Source organism: Galleria mellonella, unplaced genomic scaffold (assembly GCF_026898425.1).
Source record: "Galleria mellonella isolate WM207_F2 unplaced genomic scaffold, CSIRO_AGI_GalMel_v1 utg150, whole genome shotgun sequence".
Lineage (NCBI taxonomy): Eukaryota > Metazoa > Arthropoda > Insecta > Lepidoptera > Pyralidae > Galleria > Galleria mellonella.
The window spans coordinates 953295-970401 of record NW_026442002.1 but is presented as its reverse complement, the minus strand read 5'-3'; the positions used below and the strand labels follow the sequence as shown (position 1 = coordinate 970401).

Sequence of the window (17107 nt, the reverse complement as noted above, 5' to 3'; positions counted from 1 at the left end):
TGGATATTTCGCAAAAAAAAAGAATAATTGAAAGAATAACAAGATTACTTCCAAATCAACTTTTCTATGCCAGACGCGTCTGACCATAGACTTGGTATAACGTACTATATACTTTATATGCTAAGTATTTAAGTTAATTTTTAGTATTTAATAATTATTTCAGTTTTTTTTTAAATAAGAATTCATTAATTGTTATTCGTACTTTTTTTTTCTACATATAGCACGGCACAAAGTGCATCCGCCAAAAACAATGTTTGGGAAAGAGTATTTTAGTAAAGAGAGTTTTGGACGACGGAATTTAGGATAAGGATCAGAAAAGTTGAATAATGGATAATATAAGGAAAAGAACAGATTTATTCGTATTTATTAAGAAATTTTTGCAGTTTTTTTGAGAAATTTTTATATAAAGACAGAGAAATTTTAAGAGACCATCTTCTGTTCATATACAGATATTCAACTTTACAATAGCTATGTAAGAAGCAAGTTGGAGTATTGCAATATGGTGTGGTCACCTATGTACAAAATACTTGAGGACAGAATAGAGAGAAACAAATCTCCGCTATAGATTTGTTTGTAGCCTGGTTTATCGTTTTAAAATATCAAGAAATATTAAAAACTTAATACAAAATTAAACATTTTCACCTTGATGAACTGTGCCTACACAGATCTTACCTTGACATGTAATGTCTCCATAAGTTGGTGAATAATCACATTGATTGCCCACACTCTAGCGATAAGACCGCCTTTTGTACCTTTATGTATATATTTTAATCTGTACTTTATGCTTCTGTAATTCACTTCAATTGACCAATTGTCATTATATATTTTTATATTTCTAGTGTAATAAATAAATAAACATCTATTATTGGGGGGAAAGGGATTGTTAGTAATGGAGATTGAGAATCCCATTGCTAGCAGTATACCTAACCAGGTCGACCTCATCGCGGTTCCCCCTGGAAACTATCATGGTTAATTCCTGATGAATTCATCATGATGGGCAAACTGGCTTGTTTTCATTCTCATCTATCACCCTTCACTGGTGCTCCGCCAGCGTATACCGTTACCATAAAAAAAATCTATTATTAAATTCCGTCGTCTGAAACTTCTTTTACAAAAAATTACTTTTCCAAACTTTGTTTCTGGCAGGTTCACTCCAGGCTATGTGTTTCTATGAACATAAAAAAATTACAGGCAAAAGCAATTTCCCTTTAAAACAAAAAAAAAAGGAAAAATTATAATAGGTAAATAAAAAACCCAAATCAATGTCGTAAAAAAGTATATTTCTACAAGCCATATTTTAATTAACATATTTATGTTAAATGTAATGACTGAATAACACAAAAAAAGTCTAGCTTCTAAATCTTATAAAATTTTGTGGAAAAAAAAACCTAAGCATTCTAGAATCGAAGCTAATTTTGAATTAAAACAATAGAAAGTGCCAACATTGCGCACTTAAAAAAAAGTTACTGTAGATCCACAGAGGAACTAGGAAGAGAACATAAGGATCCACTGTAATTTTTTTTAGTAATGCAGCTAGAATTTTTTTCCTTATTCATTCACAGTTAAGTTTAAAACATAAATTCTTCCATAAGCTTACGGACTAGTATATAAAAATATTGATAAGGTAAATCTCTCCTGTCAATCATTAAAAAAAAAATCCTACAGTGTCAATTTCGTTAGACCAACTTCAAATAAACAATTGACAGGAAAAACTGTAATATCATAGAGAAATTGAGAAATAGGAAAATACAAAAGTGGCATGGATCCTAAATATGTAATATTATTTATTTATTATTATTATTATATATATTTTTTTATATGTTTTCCCTATCTATGGTTACAGCCACACTGATACAAAAATATTATTGTTTAATGGAAAATAGTATTATTAAAAAATTATATAAGGTCCAAAATTTGGATCCCTATGTAAAAAACACATGCAAAATAAATGTATGATTATTTTCATACAAAAATAAAAAAAAAGAAAATTACAACACTTACAGTCCTGCATATTTCCATACAGTTTTCTAATCAATTCTTTTATCTTTAAATTATCATTTCAAATGTATGATATTTTGCTTTATTAAAACAAAAAAAAAATAATAACAAAAGTATACTGGCTTGTATGTGTATCTTGCATTTTCTTGCCTCATATCTGTGCATCTCTTTACAGTTTAATCAACTCGTCATATAAAATGTTTCCGATCCGGTGGATCCAATTTGGGATCCAGATTAATTTAAATTAGGATCCCTTGTAATTTACACAATGGCCAATCTTATAACTTCAGCTAATCATGTATTTATTAATTATGACTTACAATTCTTAAAATATATCAGTATTTAATACTAAGACAATAATAGAACGCTATCCATAGATGATAGAAGTATTTTTGCCCGTTGTCTACATTTATCTCAAATTTTAAGGTTCAACCCTTAGATTATATAAATACAACCCCCTTCTTTTCCTATAAGTGTCGTAAGAGGCTTAGGAAACTTATCGGTGGAGGGATAGGCAAAGCAGTAGATTCCCTCCTAAAACATCACTCAAGCTCTAACTACAGTTGTCGATATGCCTGTCAAGTGTGAAAACTATCGACAAATCTCTGCTTGTGGAACAGGCCTATGTTAAGCAATCTATGTTTAAAGGCCGGTACGATGGTGTCTATAAATATAAACTAGGGTATAACCATAAATAGTAGTACAAAGTAAAAATGTATAAAAATTTAGAAACGAGAGTAACTTTTGTACAAAAAAAAATCTTGGCATACTAAACAGATTGCTACTTTTTCACATATATGTGTACGATTACATATTTGTTTCCTAACTAGGAATCGAATGTGCTACCTCCAACGTGCCAAATGCCCAATAAATATGTTATACATATAAATAATCATTACACAATAATATTTCTATTAGCATTCCTAAACAATATGACAATGTGAATATACGTAGGTGGAACGGCCGAGACCGATCAGATTTTCTTGTACATCTCTGAGAAACAAGCTCACGGCCCACCTGATGGTGAGTGGTGACCATTAGCTGTACACGAGTACCTCTGTCCTACCTATACCTGCTCGTGCGTCGTGATCCGGCGCGAAGGGCGAGATATTGCGATAACATTACTGCGTACTGCGACTCGTGATCTTGACTGCTAGAGCTGCAACGGTGTTGCAAGCTTTCATAGGCTGCATGGGTAGTTTATCAGCTTACCATCAGGCGGGCCGTATGATGATTATCACTCTGACTGTACATTTTAATTTTATATAGTTAAAAATAAACTCCGAGATCTTGACGTAAAATTATAGCCAATTTAAGAGTTTTCTTTAGTCCAAAATACAATTTCAATCGTTCTAGAAGATGCTCAGGCCATTCCAACTACGAGCGCTCACTTCCGACTCAGTCTTGGTAGCTGCTCAGTTCAGGATTATGAGTCTGGGCGGCAGCATGCCCTTCCGGCTCAACCACACCCTGAAAGAACAGTAATTAATTTAATTCACTAATATTACAATACTGACCGCGTGGTTTCTATGACGGGACCACGCGGTCACGCTACCAGGAGGGCAAACGATGGCCAGCAGCGTCCCTCTTAAAACATCTCTATAAGTCTAACTGCGGTTGCCAACCCGCCTGCCAAGCGTGGCCACCACTGGCAACCATCAAAAACATCCCTTATGGGGAAGGCTTATGTCCAGCAGTGGACAGTCAATGGCCGACATGAAATAATATTATAAATATGATTGTTCAGATACCGAATCTAAATTTATTTAATTTACTTTAATAACAGATTTAAAAAAAAATTTTACTGTACATATATATTATAAATAGAAGGGAGATATTTTTAGTAACGGAGTCTAGGAGCCCCATTGCTAACAATATACTATACGATACTCTCTGGAAACCATCGCGGTTAATTCCTAGCGGTTATTAATTGCCATAACTTCGTCCTCACCTATCATCCCTCACTGGTGTCCCGCCAGCATATACTCATATACATTTCTATGTATGCAAAAAATAAAACTTAGCCAAAATCTAAGCCAATAAGATATAAGCCAGCCAAAGTTGATTGGTAGAGAATGCTACTAGCGTTAAGTCCGCCCTTTGTACCATATTTTCTTTTGTTTAATAAAGTTATTAAAACAAATAACTTTATTCTATATCTATTGGGAACGGCTTATCCGGAGCCAGAGGACTATAGACATCTTAAACCGCGGGATATCGTTAGGGTAACACATAGGATCTATGAAATGATGGTATAAGGCAGGGGGAAGCACAAGAGATCCCTATGGGTCGACGTGCAACGGCATAGCTGACCCCATATGCGAATATAAACTAAATAAATAATTATCAAGTTACTGTATTAAAAATAGGCTATACCCCTCTCTTATGGAGAGTGTTATCCCCACCAGTGTAACATTAAATATAAGGTAATGGGACATACCCGATGCCAGCTCCCAGCAGCAGGGAAACGAGGTTGGTGACCAGCACGGCGGCCACCGCGCCCCGGCTGAACAGGCACGAGCGCCGCACGGACAGGCAGTGGCTCTGTGGGGACAATTGGCACCAATTTAATATATATACATATATATACACCTACTTTGCATTAGCGAGCGTCAGATGACATATTTTTTTAAAAAAAAAAACTTGATATTAATGTTGCTTTCTGTATGGGAAATAATTATAAAATTGGTTAAATATGTTTACGCCTCCCTCCCCCTTCCAATACGCCTATGGGAAGAATGGTCCCACAAAGGCTGGTCTACCTTTGTCAGCACCCGTGGTGATGGAAGCAGTTGGAGAAACCTTGGCCTAGCGATGAGGTACCATAAGCTATAGCTAACCGACTGACCAGTTTCTTTTTTTTTAATAACACAAGGGGCAAACGGGCATGCGTCTCACCTGATGGTAAGTGACTACCGCCGCCCATGATCATCCACAACATCAGAGGCATTGCAGGTGTGCTGCCGGCCTTTTAAAAGGGAATATACTCTTTTCTTGAAGGTTATGTTGTCGTATCGGTTCGGAAATACTGCTGCTGGAGGTTGACTCCAAAGAGTGGTTGTGCGTGGAAGAAAATGCCTTAGAAAACGCACGGTGGAAGACCGCCACTCGTCCAGATGATTGGGATGGAACTTTAGTTTATGGCGGGTTGTTCATTGATTAGTAAGTTGCTAGACATAACCCACCTGCTGCGGGGGGAAGGAATTGTTAGTAATGGGGAAGTCGAGTATTCTGACACTTCCCTATGGTTGACTGGGAGAGAATGCTTTTAGCATTAAGTCCGCCATGTACACATATTTGTACTAATGAATAAATAAATAAATAAATGGGGAAGTTAGTCTCCATTCCTATAAACATATCTTATCAGGTCGACCTCCACGCGGTTCCTCATGGAAACCATCTTGACTAATTTATCGTTGTATTCGTCACGATGCACTAACTGACCTGGCCCTTTCATTCCAATTTTCAACCCTTCTCTAGCGATGTCAACTCCATTGACGAATTCGCTTGAGCCATTTGTCTTGCCCGCCTTTTCATCCCCTTAACTGGTGCCCCGCCGGTGTATACCGATAGCGCAGGCGGGGTTACCATGCCATTATCATCCATTAAAAAAACCCACCTGCTGCATCGCCGGCACCGTGAGCTGCTGCTCCAGGACCTCGATGGAGGAGGTGGCGGAGGGGGGCCCGCGCGCGCTCGGCGGGTGTTTGAAACGCCAGTCCCTGACATTAAAAAACCAATCATTTATTTGAAATTTCACCAATTTTTTTTTTATAGACATGAGCAGTACCGTGGACATAACAGAGTATACTGTTTCGTCTATGATACCCCCCACGCGTTGCCATTCCTGAGGATTCAGGTGTTAAACAAGCCCGTGTAACACCTCTATAACTCAGCCATGCAAACACAACTGCTTAACGGTAGAAACACGAATGGGACAGAGGTACTCAACCTTACAAGACTTTTGTAGGGGGGAAATGGAGACAAATAGCCCCATTACTAACAATATACCCTGTCAGTTCGACCTCCACGTGGTTACCCCTAGAAACCATCGTGGCTAATTCTAGTTGAATTCGTCAGGATGGGCTAACTGACCTATTTCATCCTCACCTATCATCCCTCACTGTTGCCCCGCCGGTGTATACCAATAGCGCGGGTGGGGATACCATTCCATTATCAACCATTATAAAAAAAAAAATTAAATTTATATCTATATAGCATTTTATTTTACGTGCTTGCTTTACATGAATCACTCAAGCTGTGCACATATTGGGTAGTAACCTAGCTGCATCAAAAATATAACTACCAAAGTTTTTTTTTTTTATAGTTATGTCTAATAAATAAATAAAATAAAATTCGCGCAACAGTCAATTTTAAACTTTCGCGTAGTTTGCACATATTTTAAATACACTATCGGGGACTGAACGCTATAAAAAAACCCGTCGTGACCACGACGTGGCGTGGTGCAATCCACGTGCGAACGTCCGCAATAAAGATGCAGGTATGTAGGTACTGTTTACCTGCAAAGGTGCCTTCATAGCGTCAAGTACCAATTGTGTATTTAAAATAAATGTTTGTGAGACACTGGTGTCGCACTTTCTTTTTTTTATAGATGATAATGGAATGGTAACTCCACCTACGCTATCCGGTATACGCTGGCGGGGCACCAGTGAGTGATGATAGGTGAAGATCAAGTAGGTCAGTCAGCCCATCGTAACGAACTCAACAAGAATTAGCCACGATAATTTCCAGGAGGGGCCACGTGGAGGTTTTTTTTATACAACTTAGAATGGCAAACAAGCTGACGGCCCACCTGATGGAAAATGGTAACCGTCGCCTATACACATGAGCAGTACCATGCACATAACAGAGATAGATAGATATATCGTTTATTTGTTTGTTACTAATCACACACAACATGTACATAAGAATAGATAATACATAAAACAACATAAGGTTTATAAAATTGTGTTATTACGTGTGATCTGCAGCAATACAAAAAGGTCGAAGCTCAGCGTGGACCATCGTTCAAGGAATAAAACACTGATTTTCAGCTTTAACCCATGAGTATACTGTTTATTTCTGTAACTTCAATTACCAAAACCGTTGTTTCATTTAAAAATATAACTTTCATAATACCTGCATACTGTAATCCAATTATCCATAGATCCGTATAGCATATAAAATTTGGGTATATCACATTGTCATAGGCCCTACTGTACTCCTTACGCGGACATATTCGAGTACTCACTTGGGTGGTTGCTGGTCCGGCCGGCTGCTCCACTGCCATACCCAGTCGTTGGAGTCATCCTGGAATGTCAGAAAAATAATCATCAATGATAAAGCAAATCATCTCTTTTATTGATATAAATAAATCGGTAGTATCTGATATTACATTCCCGCGGATGTTATGAGAAGCGATTAAGAGATGGCAAACGATAGGCAGCAGCGTCCCACTTTAAACATCTCCACAGCCTAACTGCTGTTGCCAATACGCATAGCAAGCGTGGCAACTACTGGCAAAATCCCACCCAAGGGGGAGGCTTATATTTAGCAGTTAACAGTGAGAAGCTAACATGATGATTATATATATATACACACACACACACGCACACACACACAAACACACACACACACACACGCACGCACGCACGTATGCACGCACGCACGCATACGCACACGCCAGAGGGAGACTTTGTACAAAAGTCGATTGCTTGGGTAACTCTGTCCTATTTGTGTTTCTACCGTGAAGCAGACATGAGCAGTACCATGGACATAATATACTATTTCGCCCCCATGCGTTGCCATTCCTGAGGACTCAGGTGTTATTCCTCCGTACCCAGTAAATTCACGCCATCACCCACCATTCAAACCGTAACACAGCCATGCAAATACAACTGCTTTACGGTTGAAACACGAATGGGGCAGAGGTAGCCAAGCAATCGACTTTTGTACAAAGTCTCCCTCTGGTATATACTTAGATAAATATAAACACTGCACGTAGAGTTACTACCAACCTTCCAGCAGTTTATGTATACTCCTTTCAACTCGTCCTCGGTAGACGGCTCCAGGTTTGGACTATTTGGTGGAGACTTCGGACTGAAACAAGGAAAAAAATAAATAAATATATAACATTGATCACGAATTTAGCAGGAACTTCGCGTGATGGGCATATATTCTTTCACCGAAATAAGAAGTGGACACCATGGACATAATAGTATAACTGTGTCCATGACACCTCTTATGCATTGCCACTCTTGAGGACTAAGATGTTATGCTGGGGGAGAAAGGATTGCCAGTACGGACTACCAATCTCATTGCCAGCAATATACCCACCCTGCCAAGTCGTCTTCTACGTGGAAACCATCGTGTGAATTTTATCACGATGGGCTAACTGACCTGCATTTTTATCCACACCTATAAACGTTTGAAAAAAAAACATGTTCACATAACAGATTGGAATAAATTAATAAAGTTAACTTTCAAAACACGACGAAACCGGATTCTCGTTTTTATGTAAGCTGTGATCATCAAGTGTTATATAATTAGGCCAGTATTTAATTAACATATGGTTTATTCGAATACCGTTTATTAGCGCTCGCCGCGTTAACTTGTTTTTATTTAATGGGCAGGAATAGAATGGTGACCCCGCCTGCGTTATCGGTATACGCTGACGGGGCACCAGTGAGGAATGTAGATGAGAATGAAAGCAAGGCCTCTAGACAAGTGGAAAGTGAATTCGTCGATGGAATCGACATCGCTAGCGAGTCCAAGAGACAGAATGAGATAGCAACGCGGGGTGACTCATTCAAGCTTGCCACTTGTCTAGAGGGCCTGATCAGAAAGAGAACGTTTGCTTAAAAAACAGACCCCATTGTTTACCATCCTCTGCAGCTGCAGCAAATAGTCGTTCTGACACGCGTCAGTGATGTTCTTCTCTAGAAATCTGTCCAATTCTAGAATAAGGACATACGGGTATGCGACCCCGGCCTCCCGAGCCGCTGCAGCGTCCCAGTCCTTTCCGCAACTGCAGTGCCCCCCTTTCCTTTCCCACATAAGTACCTTATTCTTCTCATTTACCAATTTCCTTTCCGCACCTCCAATGTTCCCGTCCTTTTTTCCTCAATCCTTTTGTCCATACCGTAAGTGGTGGAAACCACCAACAAATGCATTCCCAAAAGAGGGTTGACGTCAGGCAGGCGGCCGGTCGTAAAACTAAGCCAAATCTTTATGTAATATGGATAACAAACATGTTACGTTGACCCCATATAATAATTGGGATAAGGGTAGAATGATTAGTTTAATTAAATAAGGGTTGGCGAGTAATTGGTTTTGGTCGAAGCCACATAGTCGTAATGGGAGTGTAACGCATGCGCTATGCCACTCGTGCAACACGCAGAGCATCTGTCTGATAGATGCATTGTTTTGATTTTAAAATATATAAGGGTCCAACTCTTGTGCTAGTTTGTACTTGTTCTTTTATGCAACTTAATATGGCAATAAAGTTGACAGCCCACCTGATGGAAAGTGGTAACCGTCATCTATAGACATGAGCAGTACCGTGGACATAACAGAGTATACTGTTTCACCCATGATACTCTCCATGCGTTGCCATGCCTGATTACTCAGGTGTTACTCCTCCGTACCCTGTAAATTCACTGCCATATCGCACCCTTCAAACCGAAACACAGCCATGCAAACACAACTGCTTCACGGTAGAAACACAGTAATAATATTTATTTTTGTAACAACATAATTGAATATTGTGTTCCACAAAAGTATTAACTTCAATTGTGACAAAATTAGTTATTTTAATTTAAAAACTAAACGGCTGAATCGATTTTAATAAAATTTCTATTGGAGCAAACTGTAAGTATATTCTTTCAGATAATTATCGGTTTAGAACTGTCGAGGTAACAAACAAAAAAAATAACCGAATTGAGAACTATCTTATTTTTGAAGTCTGTTAAAAATCTACTTTTACCGACAAAAGCAAAACAGTTGCCCGTTCTTCTCGGTTGCAATTGCGTTCTGAAAGGGCGGTAGATTATTTTCCGGACTTTCCGGTTTAGCCGGTCAGATGAGTAACAATCCGGAATTATCCGAACGAGTTACCTGATATTTATTGGACTTTCAGTTTTAACTAACTATTAGTAAGGATAAAAACTGACGCTCTAAACCCGAGATATCCCACCAGACTTTTCCTATGCACCTCACAAAGAAATCCACATACTTATTTTCTTACGCGTCCGGATGTTCCAAATTTGACTGGTCAACTGACCATACAGTCCATTGCTAGTAATATGCCCTATCAGGTCGACTTCCACATGGTTCCTCCTGGAAACCATCATTAACAATTCTCGTTGAATTCGTCATGATGGGCTAACTGACCTGCTTCATGCTCACCTGATGCCCCGCCGGTGTATACCGATAGCGCGGGTGGGGTTACCATTCCATTATCATCCATTAAAAAAAAAACTGACCATAGATTGCTAAACATCCAGACATATGCCTGGAGAAATCCGACCAAATGGTAACCACATTTTGTTTGCACTAGCTTTGTGTGCCTCACCTGCCTTTGACGCTCGAGGCCCGGGAATGTCGCACGGACGAGTCTCGACTCTCCCTTTGGGCCTCGCGGAGCAGTTTTATATATTCGTTTTCGTGTGCGGCCAGCCCTGAGTTCAGTTCAACCCATGATTCTGTAACAAGCAAATATGTGCACATGTTATGTATTGGTCTTTAAAACTAGACACCAAAAACTTTGTTACTGTATCATCATATCAGCCATTCTACGCCGTGTGGTCCCGGCATAGAATAGGCCACCTCTTCTTTTCCCGTGGGTGTCGTAAGAGGCGACAAAGGGAGGGCGAGGGATGGACAGCAGTCTCTCTTAAAACATCTCTAAAGCCTGACTGCGGTTGCCAAATCGCCTGCCAAACGGGGCTACTACTATTAAAACTCCCCTTATGGCGAAGATGGGGAAGACTGGGGTGAATAGGTTGTTAGTAATACGAACTACCAGTCCCATTGCTAGCAATATACCCTGTTAGGTCGACCTCCCCGTGGTCACTACTGAATACCATTGTACTGAGTTCCAGGTGTATTCATCACGATGGATTAAGTGACCTGCCTTTTCATCCTCATCTATCATCCCTCACTGGTGCCACGTCAGCGTATAGCATTAGCTCGAATAGGGTTTTTTTTTAATGGGTGATAATGGAATGGTATTCCATCCGTACTATCGGTATACACCGGCGGGCCACCAGTGAAGGATGATAGGTGAGGATGAAGCAGGTCAGTTAGCCCGAAAAGGCCTCTGAGTCGGGGAACATGCTCTTGTTTCGGCAGGTCTTCTTCAGAGATGTACTGGAAGTTAGGCTCCTAGAGACGGGCTCCCCCTCCTTAGAATGAGGTTGAGCAACGACGTTGGCGTTGTTGCGGAGTAGTAATAAACCGGAACCTCGTGGAGGTCGACCTGATTAGTAATATTGCTAGCAATAGGGCTGTCAAACTCCGTTGCTAACTATCCCTTTCCCCCACTCGCCATTTCAAAGTCATCCTTTAAAAGTATCCCAAGCACTTTCGTGTTAAATTTCAAACTGCATCGTCTCCGCGAAAGTTGGGACTACACCTGTTAAGATATGACGATATCCGCAGAAGAGCCAAAGTTACCAACATATTTCGAAGGAAAAACAAGCTGAAGTGGCAAATGGCTCGAAGAACTGACAACCAGTGGGGAATAAAGGTTAAACAAACGACAAACTTGTAAGTGTATTTAGAAGGAATAAATCAGATGGTGTATTCAGTAATTTACAGTTTCATTTACCAAGCCATCAAAACCACGTGTACCCGCGTTCAAACATTATTTGGGTGATCAATGATACGTATTATACATAAAAAATACCCCTTATTTATTTTTTGTATCAAGTAAACGTTTACCATCACACCTGTGTATAGTATTTAACCTGTGGGTCATCAAATACAATTATGGTAACGATTTAGTCGTGATTGGCACTAAACAATCGCAGCGGACCGGATAATGTTAATTGTGACATTACAATCGCAACCGGCGTCCGGTTGCGAACAATTGCCAACGGCATTATGGACGAGCGTTGCGTGTCACGTATGTATATATATAAATATATATAAATTGTGTTATCTGATAACAGAATAATATGGCAAATAAATTATGTATTATAACTAACAATCCGCCCCGAGTTTACATGGTACATCTAACACCTTTAAACGGTGGGTTAACTGACCTGCCTTTTCATATTTCACCAATCATCCCTCAATGGTGCCCCGCCAGTGTATACCGATAGCACATGATGGGTCTTCATTCCATTATCATCCATTAAAAAGAAAACCTCCGCCTGCGCTAACGGTATACGCTGGAGGGAAAGGGATTGTTAGTAATGGAGACTGAGAATCCCATTGCTAGCAATATACCCAAACAGGTCCACTTCCTCGCGATTTTCCCTGGAAACTATCATAGTTAATTCCTGATGAATTCATCATGATGCTCTAACTAGCCTGTTTTCATTCTTATCTATCACCCTTCACCGGTGCTCCGCCAGCGTATTCCGTTAGCGCAGGCGAGGTTACCATACCATTATCATACATTAAAAAACAAAAAAACATTATACAAGTTATCAATTATACATTATCAATGTATGTTACATAACAAACAGTCAACCTTAAAAAAAATGTACAGCCGACACGTCCTGAAGCAAAAACTTATCACGTTGCGTTGCTTTAAGGTCAAGGTCAGATGGCTAACGCAAATTATGATCATCATCTCTCCGTCTGTCCTCTCCGCCCTTCAGCACGAACTCATACATACACGGCCTAGTTCACATATATGTATACACTAATGGAAAAACATAAGGTATCCAAAAAAAATCATATTTTTAGGTGATTTTCAATAACTTGGAGAAAAATCATCGTAGAGACATTTTAAAAAGAGCAAAATGTAGCTCGAAGTGTCTAGTTTTTGGGTGTAAACTCGAAAAATTTTTCATTTCAATTTTTTTTCAGGTAATGTTGAAAAAACCACTGACAAAAAACTTTGAAAAAATATTTGTAGTCTTTTTACGTTTACGGTCTTTAAAAAAATTTGTTTTGTCATAATCACTATATGGACCAGATAACTTGTTTATTCGGCTTCAAATTCCTTTTTTTTAATCCTCGATACAAATCATTTTTCGCGGAGATATCGGACTTTGAATGAAAAAAGGATCATTTTGTCTTTGATTAACAATCTCTCTGCTACTAATGATCGCACAGAAATTTGAAGATGGGTTTCGGAAACTTGAATAAATTTCAAAGGACGAGCTGTATTATAAAAAAAAAAAAAAAAACCATTTTGACATGTTTTTGAAAAGACAAAAAGAAATAGCGCTTTTGACGGTTTTTGCAAAGTAAAGCGCTAAATCGAAAATATTGAGGGAACCCCTAAGTGTTAAGTCTGCCTTTTACAGTTCAATATACCCACAAAAACCCCACAAAGTTTCAATTTAATCCATTCAGCCGTTTCTTTGTTTTACTCGATCAAATTTTTGAAAAAAATGAAGAATCACATTTTCGTACCAAAAATCTCATTATCTTTAAAAAATGAAAAAAAAATTTGTCGGCTTTTTGCACATGTTCATTGCAAACAGTGTTTAAAAAATATAAATTTAATTAGAAAAATCAATTAATAATTTTCACGTTAGTGTGTTTCACTTAAACTGTTTAACAGTCATTGTATATATTTTTCGATTCTGATGCAATAAAGAGTTAAATAAATAAATGTATAAAATATTAAAAATGGCCGCAGACATGAATGGAAGAGAGAAGCGTTACGCCGATCCCAAAACATATGTGAGTCAAGGTGGACGTTTGTTTACTTTTACCATCAGCAGAGCATATGGCGTGAATTTACTGGGTACAGTGGAATAACACCTGAGTCCTCAGGAATGGCAACGCATGGGGGGTATCATGAGCGTAGCAGTATATTTTGTTATGTCCGTGGTACTGCTCATGTCTATATGCGACGGTTACCACTTTCCATCAAGTGGGCCGTCAACTTATTTGCCATTCTAAGTAGCATAAAAAAAGTTGAGTTCAACTTATATGTATAATAGTTATTCTATGTTTTTATATATTTATAGTATTATTTTTGCACCATACATGTTATGCTTTATATGCAAACCCTGAAGATACTTTCTCCCTTCTGATTCTCAAAGTTGACTGGAAGAGATCCCTTCGACGAACAAGTCCGCGTGTGTACATTTTTGTTATAACCTAATTAATCTATATTTAAAGTGATTGTACAAAACTATACACATAAATAAGTAAACAAAATAATATTGTATAATTAAGCAATTTGGAAGAACATGGTAAAACAAGTATTTTTGACTGTACCGGAAGTGATAAACAAGCAAGGTTATTAATCATTAATTAAAATGACGATTAGGGAAGTACAAGTTTTTTTTTTGTTGGCTGAAAATGGTATGGTAACCCCGCCTGCGCTAACGGGATACGCTGGCGGAGCACCAGTGAAGGGTGATAGATGAGAATGAAAACAGGCCGGTTAGCACATCATGATGAATTCATCAGGAACTAACCATGATAGTTTCCAGGGAGAACCGCGTGGAGGTCGACCTGGTTAGGTATATTGCTAGCAATGGGATTTTTAGTCTCTATTACTAACAATCCCTTTCCCCCCTAATACAAATATTAATAGAAGTAATTAGAAGTAATCCACGATTAAGAGCAATACACTGCAACAATGTTGCATGTAATGAATAGTTTAAAATTGGTCTAGTTGGCACGATTTCTCGGCCATTCATTGCTGTTACAACTATATGGACATCTGAGGCTTGAAACGTGGGCAATAAAGAAACAGATATGCAGGTACTATTTACCTGTAAAGGCTTTTACGTCACGTTAAGTCTCGATTGTGTGTTTAAATTATTAAAAATCTTGATAACGATGCCACAGAATTAATATTATAAAATATTTATTAAAAGAGTGAACGAGAAAAGAACATTAATTGAATAGAGAATAGAAGAGGCAACTAATTCATGCATCTTCCTCCAGCCAGCTCTATCCCAGGCTATATCCTTTATCTCCCTATACGACATGACGGCTAGTGCTTCCTTTATCTGTCCCATGTAGTCATTCCTCGGTCTTCCTCTTCCTCTTCTGCCCTCTATCTTTCCTTCTACTATGCTCTTAAAAAAATCGTCATGTCGTATAAGGTGGCCCAGCATTTTGCCTCTTCTATTCTTTATAAATAATAATACATTAATATACTAAATAGATCAAGGTAAATCACACATAGTAAACGTCAAAGCAAATTAGAGAGAGAGGTATGTAATATTGTTGCAAGTAACGATATAATTTTCTGTTTTATGCCCATGTCTTCACCAAGCACTTTTATATTAATAAAGGATGTCATTCTAATCTGTTGTTTCCATAAAACTGGCTCACTTATCTATATTTGTAAATCACCGCGTCTTGGTAATCTCCGATATGGAATCCCGCGATACAGGATCGCCTAGTGCGGGCTCCAGTGTACTCACATTGTAAATTTCTTGTATTTAATAATTAAAAAAATAAAATATAAGGGCCTACCAATGAAATGCTTTACGAAATTTCGGGGTCAAACAAAACACAATTTAGATTTTAAAAATATATGATAAATACCATTTAAAAATGTTAAAACATCGCTCCTTTTGGCTTTTAAAGTAGGATTTATGACGAAAGAAATGTTAAGCTCCACTTACGTGGCTGATTTTGGTATTTTTTTTTATACAGCTTAGAATGGCAAACAAGCTGACGGCCCACCTGATGGAAAGTGGTAACCGTCGCCTATACACATGAGCAGTACCATGGACATAACAGAGTATACTGTTTCGCCCATGACACCCCCCATGCGTTGCCATTCCTGAGGATTCAGATGTTATTCCTCTGTACCCAGTAAATTGACGCCATATCCCACCCTTCAAACCGAAACACAGCCATGCAAACACAACTGCTTCACGGTTGAAACACGAATGGAACAGAGGTACCCAAGCAATCGACTTTTGTGCAAAGTCCCCCTCAGGTATGAACAAAAACACGGAATTGAGTTCGAGATTTTGGAATTTCGTCCCATGATGGACCTGATGAACATATATACGACTGTCGAAGGACTCTTCAACGGTATTCCGAGAGAAATCGGACTGTTATAAAAAGCAAGATGATGCAATCAGCTTCAATATAGTGTATATTGTTGGGGGAAAGGGATTGTTAGTAATGGAGACTGAGAATCCAATTGCTAGCAATATACCCAACCAGGTCGACCTGCTCGCAGTTCTCTCTGGAAACTATCATGGTTAATTCCTGTTGAATTCATCATGATGTGCTCACTGGTCTGTTTTCATTCTCATCTATCACACTTCACTGGTGCTCCGCCAGTGTATACCGTTAGCGCAGGCGGGGTTACCATACCATTTTCACCCATCAAAAAAAATTGTGTATATATAAATGTATCATATCTCTATATTAAGAAATAATAGAATTTCATTGTGCCTCGGATCAAACTGTTTATAATTACTCCTCTCCATCCAAAAGTTGCCTAAAAGAGATCGCTCTCAGCGATAAGGTCGCCCATTGTTTTCTCATTGTGATTATTTCTTGTAATTGTTTGTATCTATAATAAGTTTACTATTGTAATCTTTTGGAGGAAACAATAAAGAGTATCTATCTATCTATCTATCTGTAGCTGTGCCATCTTGGACATTGTCTTTTAAATATAACTCCAGGGGCACTGTGACTCAAGGGAGCAATGACTTCCTGTTTTCTGCAACTGCATTGCCAACATTGTTTCATATGACAAATAAATGTAGGTCTTTTGTCCGCAGCGTTGCTTTATTAAGTCAATCATCTTCATCAGCCTTTAACTGTCCACTGCTGAACATAAGCCACCCCCTTGGGAGGGTTTTGCCAGTAGCTGCCACGCTTGGCAGGCGAATCGGCAATCGCAGTTAAGCTTTGGAGATGTTTTAAAAGGGACGCTGCTGCCCATCCCTCGCCGTCCCTTAGTCGTCTCTTACGACACATACGGGAAAGGAAAGAG

The 17107-nt window shown here is 38.8% G+C and overlaps 1 protein-coding gene across 2 annotated transcripts in view; it reads right to left on the bottom strand.

The window, feature by feature from the left end:
* Positions 1–1259: 1259 nt before the first annotated feature.
* LOC113514457 (BCL2/adenovirus E1B 19 kDa protein-interacting protein 3) overlaps positions 1260–17107 on the bottom strand; it is a 42064-nt gene continuing 26216 nt past the window's right edge. For both annotated transcript variants that reach the window (XM_052892262.1, XM_052892261.1), the window contains exons 2-7: positions 10571–10700; positions 8016–8097; positions 7250–7308; positions 5618–5720; positions 4439–4542; positions 1260–3468 (exon numbers count right to left, since the gene is read on the bottom strand). In XM_052892262.1, the coding sequence (XP_052748222.1) occupies positions 3414–3468; positions 4439–4542; positions 5618–5720; positions 7250–7308; positions 8016–8097; positions 10571–10700 (533 nt within the window). In that variant the 3' untranslated portion in view covers positions 1260–3413. The remainder of the gene's footprint in view (positions 3469–4438; positions 4543–5617; positions 5721–7249; positions 7309–8015; positions 8098–10570; positions 10701–17107) is intronic.